The sequence below is a fragment of the Pyrus communis genome, chromosome 11, assembly GCF_963583255.1.
Source record: "Pyrus communis chromosome 11, drPyrComm1.1, whole genome shotgun sequence".
Classification (NCBI taxonomy): domain Eukaryota; kingdom Viridiplantae; phylum Streptophyta; class Magnoliopsida; order Rosales; family Rosaceae; genus Pyrus; species Pyrus communis.
The window spans coordinates 4789115-4812434 of NC_084813.1; the positions used below are offsets into that span (position 1 = coordinate 4789115).

The 23320-nt window shown below is 38.2% G+C and overlaps 1 protein-coding gene across 1 annotated transcript; it reads right to left on the reverse strand.

The window, feature by feature from the left end:
- Positions 1-9038: 9038 nt before the first annotated feature.
- LOC137749402 (WAT1-related protein At1g25270-like) lies at positions 9039-11921 on the reverse strand. Its single transcript, XM_068489495.1, has 7 exons — positions 11713-11921; positions 11561-11623; positions 10349-10465; positions 9946-10207; positions 9638-9796; positions 9384-9535; positions 9039-9264 (listed from the first exon to the last, which is right to left on the reverse strand). The coding sequence occupies exons 1-7, from the start codon at positions 11919-11921 to the stop codon at positions 9039-9041; spliced, it is 1188 nt and encodes a 395-aa protein (XP_068345596.1).
- Positions 11922-23320: the final 11399 nt, after the last annotated feature.

A 23320-nucleotide genomic window follows, 5' to 3' on the forward strand; every position in this document is an offset into this window, starting at 1 on the left:
TGAAAAAATACCATAATTCATTTATGGTCAAGCCAAGATCAAAGAACCTACTTAAGTTTAAGAATCCCACCATCGCACGAACTGCATTTGGGGAGCATTGAGTACGCGCACATTTCATGGAGCAAATCACCTCCTAGAAAAGACACGGCATGGAAAAAGTAAATCCTAACACCAAGTAGTACGGATGGAATTAGATGGCTCTTTTCCTCGCAGTGGTGCACTCACCACATGGTTTATGGCTGCTGTCATCTTTCACCCGCTTCACGTGAACCCCTAACGGAATCGCATGCTTAAACACCTCAAGAAAATCCTAAAATAGCTCGTCGAAATTGATCTTGACATGCACAACCTTGAAATAGCCCACCTTGCCGGAAGAACCAAGGATGGAGGATATTTGCCACTCTTGCGATCGGAGGAATACATCTAAAAATCTCTACAAAAAGTACGAGGAAAAATATTTAGAAGGCAGCTCATGAGAAAAGAATAAAAAAACAAAAACAAAAACAAAAAATAAACATAAAAGGACCTTGAGCCCAGCACCCCTACGCCAGGCCCCACGAGCCTCACCACTTTTCTCAGCCTAGGCCCCAGCTATAGGAGCTCGACCGCAAGCCAGGCCCCACAGCCTAAGACCCAATCTCTCATTCTGTCTCTCTCTTGTAAGCAACTCGGCCCAGTCCGGGGGGAGGCCCACGCCTCATCTCCCCTTCTATTTCATGCTCAGTTCGCATCGCAGAAAACCCAAGGCCTTTCGGCCAAGCGCATTAACCAGAGAGATACGGACTGTGCCAGTCTCTCTCTCTCGCCATCCACTTGCACGGGTCCCTACCTAGCAACCGTGAAAATCTGGCCCAAGCCAACCTTATTGTGCCCTAACGTAGCCAACACCTCGACCAAGCTGAGTTGACCTGTGTCGCCCCACCAAGCAGTCCCAAGACTCCCAAAAAAATTCAAGAATAAGAAAATTCAAATTTTTGTTACCCTGCTGCATCACGGAGAAGAAGAACAATGAGAGACAACTCTTTGCAAGGACAAGAGAAGGAAAACGCTAAGGGAGGGGGAAGAAAAATTTCATGTGGGTTATCTTCCTTGTTGGAATAATGATAACTCTCCAAATTTATTTAATCCCCTGCTTAAGGCATAATTAAATAGGTATTGGGGGTAATTGGTTTCCTTTTCTTGGAAGAAGTCTATCTCTAAAACAAAAAAGGATATTAACTTCAAATTGGGAAATAACTCTGCAAGCCTAAGCAGCTTGGGATTTCTACACCTACTATCATTTCCTGCGTGCAGCCAAGTAGGTGTGGGGGTATTTGTGAAGCCTAAAATGATCCCAAAAATTCTAGAGGTGACACGTGGATTTTTATTCAAGAAAGACAAGATTGCCCTTAATAAATGGGCAGGCTTCTTAGATACTCCCACGCGCAGCTCACATCCCTGAAGGTCCAAGCAACTGAATACGATTTCCCACAGCTCACCTCTCCTTGGCAAGGAAGTGTCAAAGCATTAAAGATAAGGATTCATTACCCAAATCCTATCTTTAATACATTCCCAATTGAAGATTAACTCCAATCAAGTAATCCCAATTTAAATAAATTATGAATAATTACACCATTATCTCAAGATATTATTTCCAATTTAATATCTTGAGAATATTTCTCCATAAACACCTTGGCCAATAAGATGCCGCCACGTGTAGGGTAAAACCCTAACATTGTGACTGGCCCTATCCTTATAAATACCCCATATTCTACCAAATTTTCAGAGCTTTTGCTACTCCTAAAAAAGTCCTAAACATTTTATTCTCTCAGAGAAACTGACTTAGGCATCGAAGATCCATTAGCCTAACCCCCATCTCCCACCTCGTGGGTGCGTGAGGCTTAGGTCTTTGATCAAAGGTGTTGATTATTTTGCAGGTGCATTCTCATCAAGATTGAGGACAGTGGAAATTTGCATTGACAACAATGACAAACCATTGTGCAGAAGGTGGAAAGAATTAAGAAAGAGCTAGGTAGTTCCTGGAATTGATATATGGAAGAATATATGGAGGAATAATATGGCTGAATATTTTCTATGTATTAAACAGAGGCTATTTAGCCCATATATACACAAATACAAATAGTAAAATCAAATCTTGATTCTAATCCTATGAAGCCGTGACCCGCAATACATGGAATAGCATTTCCTAGCTTAGACAAATACGATATCATACATTAATTACAATATTCTCTTAATACTCCCCTCAAGTTGGAGAGTGAAGATTACGAACACCCAACTTGTCTCACAACTTCGTAAATTGATCCTTCCCTAAAGCCTTTGTGAATATATCAGCTAACTAAAAAGTGTAGGCACATACGTAGGGCGAATTATACCAGCTTGTAATTTTTCTCGAACTATATGACAATCTATCTCAATGTGCTTGGTATGTTTGTGAAAAACAGGATTTGATGCGATGTACAAGGCTGCCTGATTATCACAAAACAATGAAGCAGGAGTTTTCTGGGGAATTCGTGAATCTTGTAATATGTACCGTGGCCAAGTTATTTCCAGGCCAGTATTTGCCGTAACATAATATTATTCCTCAGCTGATGACCTAGACACATTATCTTGCTTCTTGAACTTCCACGAAATGAATGAATTACTAAGAAAAACATAATATCCCTTAACTGATCTTCTTGGGGCACGACATCTTCCCCAGTTAGAATCACAAAAAGCTTTCAAGTCTAGATTGTTGTTGGTAGAAAATAGTAAACCTTGACTAGAAGTCCTTTTGATATATCTAAGGATTCACAAAGCTGCATCCCAATGCAGTTTCCCTGGCTCGTGCATAAATTGACTCAAAGTACGAACAGGATAAACGATGTCCGGTCTAGCAACAATGAGATATATCAATCTCCCAACTAACCTTCTATATTTAGTTGGGCCATTCAACAGTGCTCCATTTGTGGATATAAGTGCCAATTTTTGTTCCATTGGAAAAGGATATGGCCATGCACCAAGTAACCCTAAGTCTTGTAGAATATCAAGTGCATATTTTCTTTGTGACATAAAAATTCCCTTTTCTGAGCGGGCAAACTCAATACCCAGAAAATACTTTAGATAGCCAAGATCTTAGACGCGGAAGCATTTGAGAAGAAATTCTTTGAGTTGTTCCATCTCTTGGATATTATTTCCTGTGACAAGTATATCATCTACATAAATAAGAATGACAGTGATTAAAGTACCTTGATCCTTGGTGAACAAAGAATAATCCACTTTCGATTGATGATATCTGGCTTTCTAAATAGCGTTCGAGAAAGTGGTGAACCAAGTTCTGGATACCTGTTTGAGTCTATAAAGAGACTTTTTGAGTCGATGTACAAGATTCTCTCCTGGTTGGTGAAGACCCATAAGGGGATCCATGTAGTCCTCTTCATGGAGAGTGCCATCAAGAACAACATTTTGATCAAATTCTGTTTAAATAGCTTGCTGCCAATTCTGTTTGCATCTAATTATGTTTGCTAGCTTGTTGCCAATTCGGATCAAGGATAGCTTCAGCATATGTGGTGGGCTCAGATAGACCTGTAATGTTAGCTAAAAAATAGCAATTAGCAGAACAAAAATGAGAGTTGGAAAGAAAAGTAGATATAGGATAACAGGTACCTTTTGCAGAATGTGGTGCCAAAGAAGAGTGAGTGACTTGGTTAGACATATGGTAGTCTTTAGTCTATACCCGTGGCTGTTTGGGACGAGTGGACTGCATGAGAGAAAGGATAATAGGTGGTGAAGAGGTGGGAATATTAGGGTCGGGATGGAAGGCATTAAGATGGTTAGGAGAAGGTGTGGGGGGTTCATGAGGGGTGGGGACGTCTAGTAATGGAGGAGAGGTGGGCATGGGTTGGGGAAGGATATCGCGTAGAAGGGAAATATGTAGGATATTTTGAGTGGGAGTGTCAGCCTGTGAGAGGGCAGGGGTGGGGTTAGCACTATGTGGTTAATGGGTTAAGGCATGCAATTGATCGATGATGGTGTCAGATGCATGAAGCGGTGGAGTTAAATGGGAAATGGGAGAAAGAGAGGTGGGGTCCTGATTTATGAGGTTAAGGGCAAGGGAATGAGAATCATGAGATGAAAGATTAGAAAATGGGAATGAAGTTTCATGAAATTTTACATCACAATTGATAAAAAACTGTTTAGTTTCCAAGCTATAAAGTATATACCTTTTGTGACCTATGGGATAGCCAACGAAAATACACTGGTGAGCTTTAGGTTCAAATTTGTGGGTAGGATGGACAACGGTAGCATAACTGAGACATCCAAGAACTCTTAGATGCTCAAGGGATGGTGGACGTTTGTATAATAGTTCAAAAGGTGATTTGTTGGAAAGTAGGGGTGAAGGTAAACAGTTGGTGAGATAGACGGTAGTGAGTACGCAATCACCCCAAAAGATGATGGGTATGTTTGACTGAAAACGTAAAGCACGTGCCATTTTAAGCATAAGGCCATGTTTGCGTTCAATGACCCCATTCTGTTGAGAGGTGTAAACAAAAGTGGTTGAAGTTCAATACCATTAGATTGAAAATAATCCATCATTGATAGGAATTCAGACCCATTGTCTACTCGATGTTTTTAATTGTGGCATGGAACTGAGTGTGAGCAAAGGTGATAAAAGACTTCAAGAGATTTTGTGTTTCAAATTTTTTAGACATTAAAAACACCCCAAGTGCATCGACTAAAATCGTCCACAATTGTAAGGAAGAAACGAGCCTTAGAGTGAGTGGGAATTTTGTAAGGACCTCATATGTCACAATGTAATAAAACAAACGGTGCATGAGTTGATATTGAACTTAAAGAAAATAGAAGTCTTGTCTATTTGGCCAAATGACAGACATTACAGTTATTGTCAAGGGAAACAGCCTTAGAAATTAACAAAGAGAAAGCTAATTTAAGACGAGAAGGGGATGGATGCCCAAGTCGTTAGTGCCATAAATTGGAAGGATGAGAGACTTGATGAGAGGCATGTGTCTGGTGGATAGGTGACATGTAGTAAAGACCACCACGCATTTTACCTGAACCAATCATCTTCCCTGAAGCCAAGTCCTGCAAAACACAAAAAGTGGGAAACAAAATGGCACAACAATTGAGAAAGTCAGTGACTTTGCTGGCAAACATGAGATTGAGATTAAAAGGCAAAACACACAAGACATTGGCTAAAGTTATATCATAATTAAATGGTATTGTACCAGTGCAAGTGATTGGGATTGAAGAATCAGTGGGCAAATTAACAATGGGTATAGACAAAGGTTTGGTGTTAGTAAATAAAGTGGAATCACAAACGATATGATATGTAGCTCCGCTATCCAAGATCCATGGCTTAGTAAACACAAAATTAATGGAAGTAACAAAAAAAGAATTCGGACATGCGACATTTGCATAAGTGTTCCCATTACCAGAAGAAAGCAAAGAGAAAGCATGAGTTAACTATTGAATTTGATCTGCAGAGAGTGCACTCAACAGATTGGTGAGGGTAGGAGGATATGTTGGCTGCAGCATGGATAACCCTTGAGAGTTTGAAGTTGTTTCCGCTGCATGGGCAGCAGGAAAAAGACGTGAAGAAGAGCCTCCTTGATGGCATTGCTTTCGACCATTTTTGTTGACATGGCCTCCATTGGGATTGGGCACCCATGTTCCATTTTTAATTTTGCACCTGTCCTCTGTATATCCTATTTTGTCACAAAAGTTGCAATGGTATTTTAGAGTGCAACAATTGTCGATGGTGTGTCCCTCTCGGTTGCAATGATCACAGCACTGGTCATAGAAGGTTTGTGTTGCGGCAGCAAGGGAAAAATTATCGTATGGCAATTATTGGTGTTGTTCCGACAACAACTGGCGTTGTTGCTCATGATTGCTGACAAATGAATAAGCTTGATGAATATTGGGCAATGGTGTCATCATGAAAATGTCGATGCGAACGATGTCATGAACATCGTTAAGGCTTATAAGAAATTGCATAATTCGGTATTTTTCTCGTTGCTCATGATGCTTATCCATTAGGTTACGAATGATGGGGTCTTCATACGCATCGAGTTGAGTCCAGAGATGCTTGAGTTCTGTAAAGTACGCTGAGACGGTCATGGAGCCTTGTGATAGAGAAGCAATCTGTTTCTGGATTTGGTAAACTGTTGGTGTGTTTTGCTGTGAAAATTGATGCTTGAAATCCTGCCAAATCTTGTATGCAAATTGGGCATGGACAACTCCTTTAGAGAGATGAGACTCTACCGAATTCGAAATCCATAATAGGATCATGATGTTGCATTGTGCCCATAGGGCATAGTCACTTGGTTTTTCGTCTTCTGAAGGGGGTTTTATGAATCCATCGATGAACCCAATTTTATTTTTGGCTCGTAGGGCATGAAGAATAAATTTGCTCCAAGATGAATAACTAGTGCCATTCAGTTTTTTTAGAAACAAGGACACGGCCAGGGTGATCTGAAGGATGAACATAGTATGGAATTGATAAATTCATACTAGGGTTGCTGGAATTGTTTGTGTTGGGATTGGATGTTTGGTTGTCTGCCATGGTATTTGTATTTTGCTAGGGTTTGATGACGTGGATCGAAGAGCCTATGTTGATACCAAATTAAGAAAGAGCTAGTTAATTCCTAGGATTGATATATGGAAGAATATATGGAGGAATAATATGGCTGAATATTTTCTATGTATTAAACAGAGGCTATGTAGCCCATATATATATACAAATACAAATAGTAAAATCAAATCCTGATTCTAATCCTATGAAGCCGTGACCCGCAATATATGGAATAGCCATTCCTAGCTTAGACAAATACGATATCATACTTTAATTACAATATGTTCTTAATAGAAAGTTAGTAGTGTCTCATATGGAGTCATGTTCTTCATTTATATTAATTCTTGTATAGACCATATGACACCCAATTAGAGTGTGTTAAGTGGATTGCGAGCTAAATATGACGGAATTACCACTAACGGGGTGAGCAGACCACTTGGCCCACACGTAGGCATCACGACCTTCCCCGAAGGAGTTGTCACCTCTTGCAGCCCTACCCACAGGCACCTCAGTAAGCAGTGGAACATTCTACAGAACCTCCATCAAGGTCAAAGCTCTTACTTGCCCTACTCCATGTCCAAGATTAGGTCGATCGACCACCAGATGCCATCAACCAATGCATCTTTCAGAGAGATATATCCTCCACCCATTTAGGGAATTGCTCTACCAATCGGCTTGCCTAGCCTTGCCCTGCTATCAGACGACTTACATACTTTGTCCCCATAAATATCCACGACAATGAAGTAAATTGGTAATGAAAAATGCTATATATGCAATACTCACTCTCTTTAAAAAAAACTAATAAAGTAGGTCGTTTGGCAAATTTTCCGTTTGATTATTTTTTTTGTTAATTTCTTTCGTAATATATATAATTTAGACTTTGATAAATTTTGCCAAGATTGCCTTGGTTGGTAAGGTCCTTATCTTGTGTGTCACCCACTACTATTCGAGTCTCGTTGCCAGTAGTCCTCATTGACATGCAATTTGTAAGTTTTCATGTAAATTCATACCAGTAGCGACGGACAGTTAAGTGTCACACATAAGTCTGGCAATTAGGTGTCACACATAAGTCTTTCTAGCTTAAGATTGTGGGTATGCCCTGGCGCTGGTGGAGAGAGCAATCATTCTCTCCCTAAACTTTTGTTCATTAGAGACTTTGATAAAAAAATTTCAAACTCATGCTTTGTATCGCTACGCCCAACTTAAATAACAGAAATTATCTTTTCTACTATATTATACAGTTAATGCAATTAAAATATAAATTCATGAATACACCCTAGTAACGAAACCCTCACGTAAGTGGCAACAAGGCCCTTCTCATGTGCTCCTTTAACACTACAAACCACTACATTGATCTTGATCAACAGGTTCTATTTCCTTTGGTCCTCTGATACTACAAGAAAACGAATATTGTTATTACATAAGTATATCTCCTGCGACAAAATATTGCTGAAAGCATGCCATAAGGCAAATTTCATTGTAATTATTTGTGGAATTAATTCATGTGTTCAGACAATGTGGAATTAATTCTACGATAATTAGTCCAAAAAAATATGAGTCAAATATTTCGAGGTTGTAAATCTTGTAATTGGAATTTTTCATACCTTTTCGAATAATCAATTCGGTTGAATAACATGTCTCAAGTTATTGCGTGTTATCTCTAAAACATGTCGCATGTGCTTATTAAAGAATCTGCAAATGATACTTACACACACATAAGAGATGTTTATGTTCATTTCAGTAAGAGGCATTACAGTTGGCTTGTAAGTAGTTGTTGATCTTCATGATTATACGCTATATATCTTCCAAGAGGCTTGTTCCTCTTTTAGTTTGAGTCTTTGGGTTACTTACAGAGTCAAGAATGTACAATATAGGATATTCGACCATCATAATGCAAGGAATTTGTACTTCTAGATTAGCAGTCTCGGGTCATAGCATTTAGTGGTTACAAACAAAGTTCTAAATCACAAATAAAGAATCATTATTGTATCACATGAGCACTTGACATGCAATAGCTCAATCCACTGTAGAACAGAATACATTGTAATTTCAACTGAGTAGATTATTCGACCGTTCTATCTTATCTTGGGTGCTATGATACAAAGTTAGGTGTCACTCCTAGTTTGTGAGATCTTATGTGAATTATATCATATTCACTTGGGTGGATTGAAAAGAGGTTTCAATCGTACTTCACAGAGATCTAATTATAGATCTCACTGCCTCGTCAATTGAAAGGTAATATGGATCACACGCTATTCTAATTAAGTATCAAGTGAATAGTCAAATGAAGAAGAGATCAGTGAGAAGAATAGACACTCTGGTTTTTACTTCTAATTATTATTATTTTCTTCTCAATATTGTTTATTAATGGATATAGGTACGTAGTACACATTTGGAAAGGAGTCTTCTTCCGATCCTCTTATTAAGTCTTAAATCCCATTACTTATCATTATTCTTTTGAACTAGCTAGTTAATGCTCAATGTTTTCTTTGAGATTGTTCATTGGAGCATTTGAGATTGGTCGTGCATTGCTATCGCAAGTAGTAGTGTGAACTGCAGATGTTGCCATGTCAATGGAATGGGAGTACTGATCTTGAAGTGGTGGTTGTGGCAGTTGAGTCATCATCTTCATCTCCTTGCTTTTACCCCAAAGCACCGTGTATAATCCACATACAACTAGAAGCCCTCCTAACATGCTGCAGTTTGAATACATAGAAACGTTAAAAGAACTTCCGTTATTAATTTTCTCCTATACAGTTAACCAGCGTAATATATATTAAGCGTTTTTAGTGAAACCTCACTAGGTAGTTGGTACCTTCCTAGGTATAACTTTTCATTCAGCAAAAAGGGCGCAGCAAAGGTTATCAGCAAAAGGCAAAGTGGGTTGAAAATTGACACAAACAACGGCCCTCGCGTTCGTACGCACCATGCAGTTAGAGTCACTACGAGTCCAGTCGTCACCACTCCCTACATCACACAAACCAAGCATAGAAGAACACAATTTATTTGCCTTGACAAATTAGTTATTCCTCGATCAAGGCGAACTGTGTATATAGATCTCGCGTATACCGTATACAGAGCAGCAAGAAGTCTGATATCCCAACCCAACTTCCATTGATTCCAATCCCTCTCCTTGCAAAGCGCAAATATGACAGACTGAATTGATGCCATGAGAGACATTAGAGCAGTGCTTGAGTAATGGCAAGGGTATCTCTTCGTCATTTTCGTCTGAATATAGACACGAAATTACTAAAACACAATATTAAGCGAAACACATGCATGCAGTATGCAAGGTTACTCAATATCCCACACACGCACACATACATATATACACACATTTACAGATATGATGAGGACTGTGTTGTGTGAAATGGAACCTGAAATATCAACCAACACGCAAATGAGGTGCTACTGCAGAGTGCCAGAAAGGAGCCCAACAACTGAGTGTGAGTGTTTTTATGCAGTGATGCCACGTGGCTTTTTTCATGCAAATGGTTACGTAAAAGGTTAAAGTGTGTTGACCACATGGCAATAGGCTTCCCTTTGTAGAACGTGAAGAGCATGGTCCCTCCTATACATACTAGTGTCCCGGCAACCTTCGCCCTTCCTGCATGTGTTCCAAGTGCTAAGCTCTCCAGCCTGATATTTAATTATAATATTACCAGCATATTTTCCAAACTAATCAGTTAAATTAAATGAGTTTAATCTCAGAAATTTATTAATAAAACTACATTACATTAAACCTGAAAACGTGGTTTAATTACTTCTGTGTGCAAGTACCTAAAACATACTGCTATGATGAGGGTGATGACTGGAACAAGATTATTGCAGGCTGCAACATATGTTGTTGATGTTAAGGCTAAGCTCTCTATGTAAAAATTTTGTGCCATTGTTGCCCTGCAATAATTCAACACAAACGTATTTATACATTTGTTTGAAATAAATGTCAAAAAAAAAAAAAAAAAAAAAAAAAACTCAAATACATCAAATTAATTAAACTCATCACACTAATGTTTTAGTTCGTGTCCATTCGGGAGGAAATTATACAAGAACAAAATAAATTTAAAGGAAACTTTGTCACATCTTGGCCCGAGACCCCACCACATCCCGGGCTAGACTTCACTGTAGCACGATATTGTCCACTTTGGACCCTGACCACGCCTCACGATTTTGTTTCTGGGAACTCACACGAGAACTTCCCAATGGGTCACCCATCATAGGAGGTTCTCTCGCACGCTACTCGCTTAACTTCGGAGTTCCGATGGAACCCGAAGTCAATGAGCTCCTAAAAGGCCTCATGCTAGGTAGAGATAGGAATATATATATATATAAAGCTTACAAGATCCACTCCCCTGGGCGATGTGGGATGTCACAATCCACCCCCCTAGGGGCCAGACATCCTCGTCGGCACACTCGCGGCCAGGGTTAGGCTCTGATACCAAATTGTCACATCTTGGCTCGTGAACCCACCACATCCCGGGCTCGACTCCACCGTAGCACGATATTGTCCGCTTTGGGCCCCGACCACGCCCTTAGGGTTTTGTTTCTAGGAACTCATACAAGAATTTCCCAATGGGTCACCCATCATGGGAGGTTCTCTCACGCGCTACTCACTTAACTTTGGAGTTCTGATGGAACCTGAAGCTAGTGAGCTCCCAAAAGGTCAAATGCTAGGTAGAGATGGGAATATACATATAAGGCTTACAGGATCCACTCCCCTAAGCGATGTGGAATGTCACAAACTTTGGTTACGATCTTGGTTTACCTATATCTTAAATTGAAACCTTATTAGTTTGAAAATTGAAAGATTAAAAATAAATAAGATTTCAGTCGAAAAACAAACATCTTAATTTCCTCTAAATCCATTGTGATTACGTGAAAAAACAATATATGTGATAAAGAAACACAGGTAAGGTTAGGATATAAATCCAAATCCTAAGAAATGGGGAAAGTAATAAATAAATAATTTTGAATATGTTTTAGCACTCTTACCCCAATAATCCGGAGAGAAAACCTTGAAGCAGTATATCTAAGGTAAGTTTGGGCCTGCTCTTCCTGTTAGTTTATAATTAATTAAGGACCACGATCATTAGATAAATGAAAGGGGGAAAAATAGAAAGAGAGAGAGATCGTGATTGATGAACCTTTCACATATAAGAGCAAGAGGAAGCATAAGGGCTGCCGAAAACATGTTACGGTAGGCAACGAGGACAGTTAAACTCATGCCAACCTCCGCTACCAGTTTGTAAAATATATTCATCCCTGTATATGCCGTCTGAACCATCAACATCATCAGCATTGGCTTCAACCCTTGTACTACACTGGTACTACAACACATCTGTTTCCGCGCCATCTCTCTGTATCTCTCTCTAGATCTACCTGTCAATGCATGCAATTGGAATTGAGAGAGAGAGTATTAAAAATCTCAAACAGCAACAAATTAATAATAGCAATGCGAGAGATTTTTGACGAGCATTGAACTGACCTCAATTTTGAATGTTATTTTTGCCACAGAGAGAGAGAAAGAGAGAGAGAGAGAGAGAGAGAGAGAGAGAGAGAGAGTATAATTGGAGTTGTGAGAACCAGCTATCTAGTTATTGCTCTGTTGTTATCGTTTGTCTTATAAGTACGAATACCTGACAGATATATGCCAATATCCATCCCACTTGTACGGTTGAGAGAACCATGCAAATTGAACTCCTTCTCAACGATTACGCGTGTATTCTACTACTCTACTACTGATGGTCAGCAATATTTCTACTTGTTAGGTAGGACAGATTTTTTTGAAGTACTCATACTGCACTGCATTTCATAATATAAAACTAGGGACACATAAATACATATTTTCTCTCCAATTATATTATGATACATGGTGTATCCGTTCGTATTCTTAATACTTGGAAAAAATCTCTCATTACGTAGGAGAATAACTTACATGACATGTTGGAGTTTTTGAGCTCCTTTAGTCCCACATCGGGGAACTCAAGGGAAATTAAGGTCCTTATATTAAGTCAGTCACCTTCATTAGTGATTAGGTGTTGGACCATTTGGAATGAGGATTGAAGTTTGGGCCACTAATTGTGTGGATTAGACTTGATGATTATACCATAATATTAATATAATTTAATATTAATTAATCAAGACAAGGGCCTTGGGGTATCATGGGGCCTAAGAATTAAAATTAATCAGATCATTAATTTTAAATTCGAATTAAGTTTTTAATTAAAATTAATTAAAAATATTTTGATTAATAGACACAACTCTTTAATACATCCAAAAGGTATTTGAAGAGGTATGAAAGAGCCTATATAACTGGAGTCTCAGTTCCATCGTAGATCATCTTTTCTTCCTCCTTCACTTCCATACAAACTTTCCGGGGAGTAAACACACAAAAAAAATTCGCTAGAATTCTATAATCCAGTGCAGGTTGTAGAATTAGGTAGTTGTATCCTGGTCGAGTAGACGTTGTAGAACCACAAGCACAAGAGTGGGACGGAAATACTGTTCGAAGGACATAGCTTATGTGCTAGCCTCTACCTTTGATTCATTCAAGTTAGTATCATTATAATTTCTGTATTTATTGTGTAATTTCATTCTGTATTGCAAGTATGTTTTTCGTAATAAAGTATAAGTATTTCAAGTTATGTATTTCTGTTATTTTGTTTCTAAATTATTCTCCAATATGACACGCGTACATTGCCAAGTCCCGTGCCAATAGAATAAGAATACGTGGACAAAAACTTACACATTCCTTTCTTTATCGATAATGCTAAGAAGACTAAATTTGTAAGAGTAATGTTAGGGAGACTAAATTTATAGAATTTTTTTAAACCAAATTTGCAAAGCAAAAGATGTGTCACCAATATGAAATAAGCATGTTAATCAACACTTAAGTAATAATCCAATCATCAACATTCACATCATTTGATTTACAAAGTTTGATTTAGAAATTTGGTCTCCTTAATTAGCATTACCCTTTCTTTACCATATTAGTAGCATTACCCTTTCTTTACCATATTAGTATGGAACACCACCATAACTGTGTCCCTGTTTCGTATAAAAGTTGTTCTCCTTACGTTGGGTAACAATTCTCTAGTTTTTAGTAGTAAGATATTAAAGCCTACCATAGATTCTTGTGAGGGTTTCTGAACTTAATAATCTTTGAAAGGTTTCGTAATTTGTAAATTTACTTTGCAAAACCTTTCCAGACAAAAAGAGACCCCCAAAGAATATTTCTATTGCCCGTTTTGAAAATTTGGAAGGTTGTATACTGCACTCAAAGTTCCATCTATAGGATTCAATTTAAACTAGTGAATGCCAATAATTTGAAATTTTGGTTTTCCTTTCTTTTTCACGTCTGGTGTCTGTATAAAGCTAGCTTTTGGAGTTAATATAATCTGGGAGACGTGCATCATTAGGTATATTGCGTATCGTCCTCAATTTTTCCTTAATCTTGTTATCTAATGTGTTATAAAAGTAATTCATATAAATGTATAATGCTACAAATGCAGAGAGAGAGAAGTGGCCATTACAGCTAGGTGGAAAGTATTTATAGTTTGAGGGCATGTTTACATTTTTTTTTAGGTCAATGAGGGCATGTTTACATAATTATATGATATAAGGATGAGAAAAAATGATTATGAGATGAACAAACCCTTAGTACGATTTTTTATTGTAGGTAAACACATGAATAAGGGGCAGTTTGGACTTTGGAAATATGTTGCTTGTTTTCTTTTAAGTAAAAATATTTCGATTGTGCTTAAAGAATAATCAACTATAAAATAAAGTAATTGAGTGTTTAATAAGTTGTATTTTTTTTTATAAAGTGATTTGGTATGAATTTATAAAGTGATTTGGTATGAAAAACCGTATAAGAGAGCTTATGGTAGTGGAGTGGTGGCGGCGACAATAGTGATGGCTACAATGATAATGATGGTAGTGGCAATGGTGGGGGTATGGCAGTTATTTCAATAGTAGGGTGTGGTGGTTGGGATAGAGGATGATTTGGAATTTTGAACGCCTAAAATGGAAGATTCAAAATACCCAAATTAAATTACTCACAAGTGCACAAATCAATAGTAATATAACTATGCAAGCACGAGATCGTATCCACTAGAATTGTTTTAAAACTAATTTAAAAAATTAATTACGCATAATTTAGTTAAAGTACAAAAGTTGGTTTGATTTGAAAGATCTGATTTTTTTTTTTTTTATAACAAACAATGTTATCTATATTAAAGAAAAAGAGGTGGACTTAACCTCATAATGGGCTAGCAATAATATAGTTCGTCTTTGAGAATAATTGAACCTAAGATCTCTCACTTATAAGTGAAGATAAATATCATTAGATCTTAGTACTAAGTGGCATTTGAAATATCTGATTTAAGAAAACTTAAAAAGAATGATTATGTAGAAAACGAATGAGATTTTGAGAAGTATTATGATAATGATGTGAGCGGTAGGATATCGAGTCCACCATCTAATACTCCTAACCGTTATCGTAATTACCGTTTATTGAATCATTACACAAGTCTTATTGGTCATGGTCATGTGTCATGGTTACGAAAGTGAATTCAAACTTATTGGTCCCATGGGGACTCGTGTAACCCTACCAACTCCTACTTCATTTTTTTTTTGTCTGGTTCAAGCAAAACCTATAAAATTCCACTATTAGCATAGAGAACAGGAAACATGCAAATAAGAATATCCACTTCTTTCATGCTTTTACGTGTCCTAAGTTTACAATCCTTAATCACGTATGGCACTTGGGAAAACTTCTACTCCTAAGTAAAGCACTAAGCAATTTTATCAAATACTCTACTTACTAAGCTCCGAAGATTATGAAAGTAGATTTATAAAATGGTGATTAAGAATTTAACAAAAAACCAAAACTATATAGGTTAGCAATTAAAATTAAAAGATATTCATGTTGGGGGCTTCATCAATGCCCTAGCAAAAGAAATTAGGTTCCACAGTCATAAAAGTAGAAGAATGATAAAACATGGAATCTATGGGAATGCTATCCCAGGCTCTTCTTCTCTCCGCCAGTATTGTGTATAAAGAGTCTTTTTATTAATTATTTATTTATTATTATTTTTTGTGGACAACTTAGGCTTGCCTTATATAGTAGAGAATAATAAAAAATGAGATTTTGGATGCAGTTTTTAACCACTAATACTCATTGATTAAAACCTTAGTAGTTTTCAATTTTTGATCAAAGTCCTTTAACTTTGTACACCTCAACATATTAATATTAATATATTTCCATGTCAACGATAAAACTTGAAATTTTATGGTATTTAAAATCTCACATCTAATGAGCTATAAAAAAAAAATAAAAAAAATAAAAAAAGGGCCAACAAAAAATATGGAAATTTTTTCAAAATTTTGATTGAATAAAAAATCAATATAACAATATAATTCCTTTTGAAAATGTATATTAATAGATGTTAAGTATATGTTCGCATATATACGTATCAATCAATTGGAAATGGTGTTAAAAAAAGTGCCAAAAGAATGTATCCAACATTGTTATGAATGATAAAATAGTTGTCACATGTCAAAAGAATGTACCCGTACATTTGCCATATATAATTATCTATGGGGTACAATTTCAACATTGTTCCAAAAGTAAAATGCTATAACATGTAACCCATAAAAATGTTTAAAAAAAAAATGTACCCGTATAATTATATGAGTAATGGTGCACGTAATTATAAATTTTAAAAATGTGGGTTAATTTTCTACAAAAAAATGGGGAAGTTTTATATTTAAAAAATAGGTACATCTTATATAGAAAACAATGCGTACATTTTATACAAACAACAATGGATACATTTTAGATTAAAAAAATAAATAGATTTACATTAAAAAATTGGTAAATTTTACGCATAACAAGTGGTACATTTTTAAAGATACATGAGTACATTATAAATAAATTATGTGTAAGATCCTACGTCGCCCAGGGGTGAGGATCCTGTAAGCATTATATGTATATTCTCATCTCTACCTAGCACGAGACCTTTTGGGAGCTCATTGGCTTCGGGTTTCGTAGGAACTCCGAAGTTAAGCGAGTTCGCCGGAGAGCAATCCCAGGATGGATGACCCACTGGGAAGTTCTCGTGTGAGTTCCCAGAAACAAAACCGTGAGGGCGTGGTCGGGGCCCAAAGCGGACAATATCGTGATATGGTGGAGTCGAGCCCGGGATATGGTGGGGGCCCAGGCCGGGATGTGACATTATGGGCACAAATAAAATGGGAAAAAATTATGAGTTCAAATAAAATTTTAAAAAAATATGGGAACAAAAAAATTAATATATGGGTACAATTTAAAACTGTAAAGAAAAATGGTACAAATTAAAAAAAAAGGTTGCAAGTTAAAAATGGGCACAAACTAAAAATAGAAATATATGATACAAAGTTTAGTCATAAATATAAATACTAACGTTTCTAATACTAAATGAATATATTACTACATGAATATATGTAATAATAAAATTTAATTATCTTGACATATAGTCACTCAGTACTACGGTCTGTTGGTATTTCTCTTCACTTAGAAGTGAGAGATCTTAGGTTTGAATCTTGTAGATAGTGAATTCAATACCAAATTAGGCTGCTCATTTGTGTGACCTAGCCAAACTCCCCCTCCCCTTACTGTAAAAATATCGATGTATTCAAAAAAATTATCTTGACATATAAATATTTTGTTATTGAAGTAATGACATTCATTAAAACCTAAGGACCTTGATCAAAAGTTGAAAAGGAATAAAGTTTTAATCAATGGAGTAGGAAAAAATGAATAGGACCCTAATTTCTCCTAATAAAAACCTAATAAATCATTCTTCACTTGCAAAACACGTCTTCCGTGTTGCACTCATGTTTTGGGGTTGTTAATTCCCTTCTAGAAAAGTTTGAAAAAAATACGGAAAACATGGCTCTAACTCTTAGATTTTCAGGCATATATCACACATCACTAAAAGAAATCCATTTTTTATGGTGTTCGTCAATAAGACTAACTGTGTTATTTGTTTTGTAGGTGTGAATTCGTTAATTCAATCTTGTATGAAATTTACATTCACATGAATCGTATTTTATAAGGGTTTTTGTAGTTTCCTAAAATAGTAAATAACAAGTACCTATAAAATCCAACCGTCATCCAGTTGGGTAGGGAAGTCCGAACTACATCATCCGTTCTTTGAGACACACAAAACGAATCTCTTGTATTTGGTTTCACTGAAATGTGCCCATATAACACCTGAATAAAGAAATTCGTCAATGTGTGTCTTTTGTGGACCTGTGACGTGGCACAAGCTTTCTTACTCAACAATCTCTCATTAGAGAACAATTAGTGTGGCACGGATTTACCGTCACGATAACGTATTGTGCCAATAACACAAAGATATTTGGAAAAATCTAACATATTGTTAGCGTGAGTCAATATTAGGAAAAAAAGGGAATGTAAATAACAGGAGTCCTTTATTAAGTAGGTTTGTGTATATGTTTTTTGTTTCCTTGTAAAGCTATGATAGCACATGTATATATTTCTAAACAAGTAATAGAAGAATTAATTCCCGTAAAAGTTCTATTTGGTATCAAGAGCCAGAGTGGCCGAAACCCTAGTTTTTCCGCTGTGCTTGGTTGACTGTTTTTTCTGCAAATCTTCTGCAGAAAACAGTGGTGCAATTTTTCTGCAATCTTGTTGCGTGTGCAGCAGTGGGTGGTGCAGAAAAGTGCAGTTTTTCTGTGCAGCAGTGGGTGGTGCAGTTTTTTCTGCAATTTTGCTGCGTGTGCAGCAGTGGGTGGTGCAGAAAAGTGCAGTTTTTCTATGCAGCAGTGGGTGGTGCAGTTTTTCTGCAATTTTGCTGCGTGTGCAGCAGTGTGGGTGGTGCTGTGTCTGCACAGTGCTGCCGTGTGTGTGGTATTGCTGTGTGTATTACTGGTAGTGCCGTGTGCGTGTGGTATTGCTGTGTGTATTACTGGCAGTGCCGTGTGCGTGTGGTATTGCTGCGTGTGCTTTGTATTTTTTTGTGGGTAAAGTCGAATGGCATCAGAAGGAGGCAGTGGCATGTTGAAGTTAGAGGGCAGTAATTCAACCAATAATCAAGTAGTGAATCCTGTCGTTATTCAGAGTGATGCGTCTGCTGTACCAAATACCGTGAAATTAAATGGATCGAATTATCCTTTTTGGTCCAAGGTTTTGGAGATGCACATCACTAGACGCGGTAGGAAGGGCTTTGTGACTGGGAGTACCAAGGAGCCTGCTGAGGCTAGTGCTGAGTATGAGGCGTGGGAGACAGGGAATGCAATAGTAAAAGGGTGGTTGATCAATTCCATGGAACCTGCTATCATGGGATTTTTTATTCACCTACGTACTGCTAAAGAAGTTTGGGAAGAGGTGGCTCAAACTTATTATGATGGTTCAGATATTTCTCAGATTTATGAATTGAAGGTTAAATCGTTCAGACTCCGTCAAGAGGGTCGGCCAGTTGCTGTGTATTATGCTGATCTCAAGTCCGTTTGGCAGGAGTTAGATCAATGGAGACCAATCAAGATGGTATGTGCTGTGGATTTCAAGACACTTCGAGAAGAAATTCAAGTTGATCGTGTGTATGCTTTTTTGGCGGGTTTGGATGATGTGTTTGATAAAGTACGTAGTGATATACTCAGCCCTTACCTTCTGTTAAGGAGGTGTTTTCTGTTGTTCGGCGTGAAGCTCAACGACATGCTACCATGATGGGTGGGAGTAACAATCAAGGAGGGTTGCTGTCCATGGCAATGATCTCTCGGCCAGCTGGTACTCATCGTGCTAGTAATTTTTCTAATCAATCTTTAAATTCTCGATCTTTCAATCGAGAAAATAAAGATGATTTGAAGTGTACTTTCTGTGGACAAACCCGTCCTACTGAGGATACATGCTTTACTAAGCATGGGGTGCCTGATTGGTTTCCAGAGTTAAAGAAAAAATTGCGTGCCAAGGAGCGTGGAGCAGCCGGATCCAGTGGAGATCGTGCCTCCCTTACTGCGGCTACACCCACAGTCCAGGAAGCCGTGCCTAGTTCTCGTGACTCTAGTCAGAATTTGTTGCTTGGTACTCGGGGTGACTCGTCTTCTGACACAGGTACCGTGGGACGTGTTCTCTTAGCCTCCAAAAATCAGCACCATACAGGTTAGATTCTGGACTCTGGGGCAACGGATCATATGACATATGATAAAAATATGTTTCAATACATGACCACATCTCACAGGAAAAATATATCAACTGCCAATGGTACTTTGGCACCCGTGTGTGGTGCCGGCACTGTGCATCTTACCCCTACACTTCCCCTACATCATTGCTTGCTTGTTCCTTCTTTATCCCATCATTTTTTATCCATACCACAGGTTACTGAACAATTGGATTGTGTTGTTCTAATGTATCCATCATTTTGTCTCCCTCAGGATATTCAGACCAAGGAGATAATTGGGCGTGGCACTAAGAGAGAGGGGTTGTACTATGTGGACGACGTCGTTTCTGACAGAGCTAATGCGGTTCGAGCGTCCCGGTCTAGTAATTTACAAGAAGTGTGGTTGTTGCATCGTCGGTTAGGGCATGCATCTTTTGGGTATTTACGGCATATGTTACCTAGTCTATTTAGTGGAATAAATGAATCAAACTTACATTGTGAAGTATATATTCCTGCTAAAAGCCATCGGGCTTCGTTTCCTCCTAGTATGAATAAAAGAGTTTTACCGTTTGAACTTGTGCACTCTGATGTTTGGGGACCATCTCCTGTTGTTACCTCTTCTGGGATTAAGTGGTTTGTTACGTTTGTTGATGATTGCACTCGTATGACGTGGTTATATGTGTTAAAAAGTAAGAGTGATGTTGGTATGGTATTCCGAACCTTTTCTCAAATGATTCGGACACAATACTTATCTGTAATTAAAGTTCTTCGTTCTGATAATGGTGGTGAGTATCTTAATTGTGAGTTGTCGGAGTTTCTTTGTGATCAAGGCATTCTCCATGAAACAACTTGTCCCTATACTCCACAGCAAAATGGAGTGGCTGAACGGAAAAATCGCCATATCTTAGAAACGGCACGTGCTCTACTTCTGGGCGCGTCTGTTCCTAAGATTTTTTGGCCTGAAGCAGTTACTTATGTTGTCTACGTGATTAATCGTATGCCCTCTCGGGTGATTGACTTTCGAACTCCTCTTCAAGTCCTCACTCAACATGTTCAGGTGATGTCTACTCATACTCTCAAGCCCCGGGTATTTAGTTGTGTGGCTTATGTGCATATTCCGAAAATTCATCGCACTAAGTTGGATCCGTGTGCCCTTCGATGTGTGTTTGTTGGTTTCTCATCTCACCAAAAAGGATATAAATGTTATCACCATGAGACTCGGCATATGTATGTTACTATGGATGTGACCTTTTCTGAATCGGAGTTTTTTTATGCCCCCGTATCTTCATCTTCAGATCACCAGGGGGAGAGCTCTAATGGTGATCTGGAATGGTTGGACTTGGGAGAAAATACTGTGGTTGATGCTGAGGCCGTGCATGCTGATGCCGTACCTAATGCGGCAGTGATCATACATGCCGTGCCAGATGCTGCTGAAATACCAAACATGCCACGGCATAAGTCAGAAGTTGATGCCGAGAGCAACATGCAGTCAGAAACAAAAGATGCCGAGAGTGATCTGCAGTCAGGACAGTTCATTGTCGAGCCTACTTGTGTAACCCCTTCTCTCTCTAGCTCCACGGTGATGCCCAATGATTCTTCTCTGGATAAACCTGAGGTAAGTATTGTGGATGATTATGTAACTAATGCAAGTACTGATGTAAATACATATAAGCTGCCACCGAGACAAAATCGGGGTGTGCCACCTGACAGGTTTTCTCCGGAAGGCAAAGTGAAGTATCCGATAGCCAACTATGTCTCATGCAATGGTCTTGCACCAGAGCATAAGACCTTGATAGACAATATGGAAGCTATTCGAGTACCAACTCGTGTGGATGAGGCTCCAAAGGATCCAAAGTGGGCAAACGCAATGGATGAAGAAATGTTGGCGTTACAGAAGAATAATACCTGGGAGGTGACGTCCTTGGCAGAGGGAAAAAAAATAGTTGGATGCCGGTGGGTGTTTACCGTCAAATACAAAGCCGATGGATCAATAGACAGGTACAAAGCAAGGTTGGTAACTAAAGGATACACCCAAACATATGGTGTACATTATCAAGAGACGTTCTCTCCGGTTGCCAAGATGAATACGGTACGTGTTCTGATATCTTTAGCCGCTAATATGGACTGGCCATTAAAACAGTTTGATGTGAAAAACGCTTTTCTCCATGGGAACTTGGAGGAAGAAGTATATATGGATTTTCCTCCTGGGTACAGTGCTGGTAGAAGTACCGAAGTATGCCAGTTGCGTAAGTCTATTTATGGGCTGAAGCAATCGCCTCGTGCATGGTTTGATAGGTTTACTCAAGTTATGAAAAAGATTGGGTATTATTAGAGTCATTCTGATCATACATTGTTCGTTAAACGGAGACAGGAAAAAGTGACATCCTTAATCATATATGTAGATGACATGATTATTACTGGAGATGATTGTGATGAGATTTCAAGGTTACAGAAGAATCTTGCGGCTGAGTTTGAAATGAAGAACCTGGGGGATTTGAAATATTTTCTTGGAGTTGAAGTTGCTCGATCTTCGAAAGGTATTTTCTTGTCACAACGTAAGTATGTTTTGGATTTGCTAAAAGAAACTGGTATGCTGGGATGCAAGCCAGTAGATACACCTATTGTTGAAAAACATCATCTATGTGTGGATCCGAATCAGAAATCAGTTGATAAGGGGAGATATCAAAGACTTGTAGGGAGACTAATTTATTTGGCTCATACACGGCCTGATATTGCCTATGCAGTAAGTGTAGTAAGTCAATTTATGCATTCACCAAGTCTAGATCATATGGCTGCTGTTATGCGTATCTTAGCATATTTAAAGTCTGCACCTGGGAAAGGAGTTCTATATCGGAAGTATGGACATTTGAGGATTGAGGGGTTCACGGATGCTGATTGGGCAGGAAGTGTAGGTGACAGACGGTCTACTTCGGGATACTTTACTTTTGTAGGAGGAAATTTGGTTACATGGAGAAGTAAAAAACAGAAGGTAGTATCAAGATCCTCGGCTGAGGCCGAGTATCGAGGGATGGCTCACGGCATTTGTGAGATTCTCTGGCTTCGAAAGCTTCTTGAGGGGCTTGGGTTCAAGCCAAAGGAAACCATGAGACTATACTGTGATAATAAGTCAGCAAGAGATATAGCTGATAATCCGGTACAGCATGATAGGACAAAACATGTAGAAGTTGATCGACATTTTATTAAAGAGAAGCTTGAAAGGAAGATTGTGTCAATACCTTTTGTGAAGTCAGAGGAGCAACTTGCAGACGTTCTAACTCATGCAGTATGTAGTCGAAGGTTTGATGACTCACTTGTCAAGTTGGGCATGTGTGATATCTATGCACCAACTTGAGGGGGAGTGTTAGCGTGAGTCAATATTAGGAAAAAAAGGGAATGTAAATAATAGGAGTCATTTATTAAGTAGGTTTGTGTATATGTTTTTTGTTTCCTTGTAAAGCTATGATAGCACATGTATATATTTCTAAACAAGTAATAGAAGAATTAATTCCCGTAAAAGTTCTATTCATATATCATTTTATTATTGGCACGAAACGTCACATCACATGGCACATAGTCAGGCAACTTC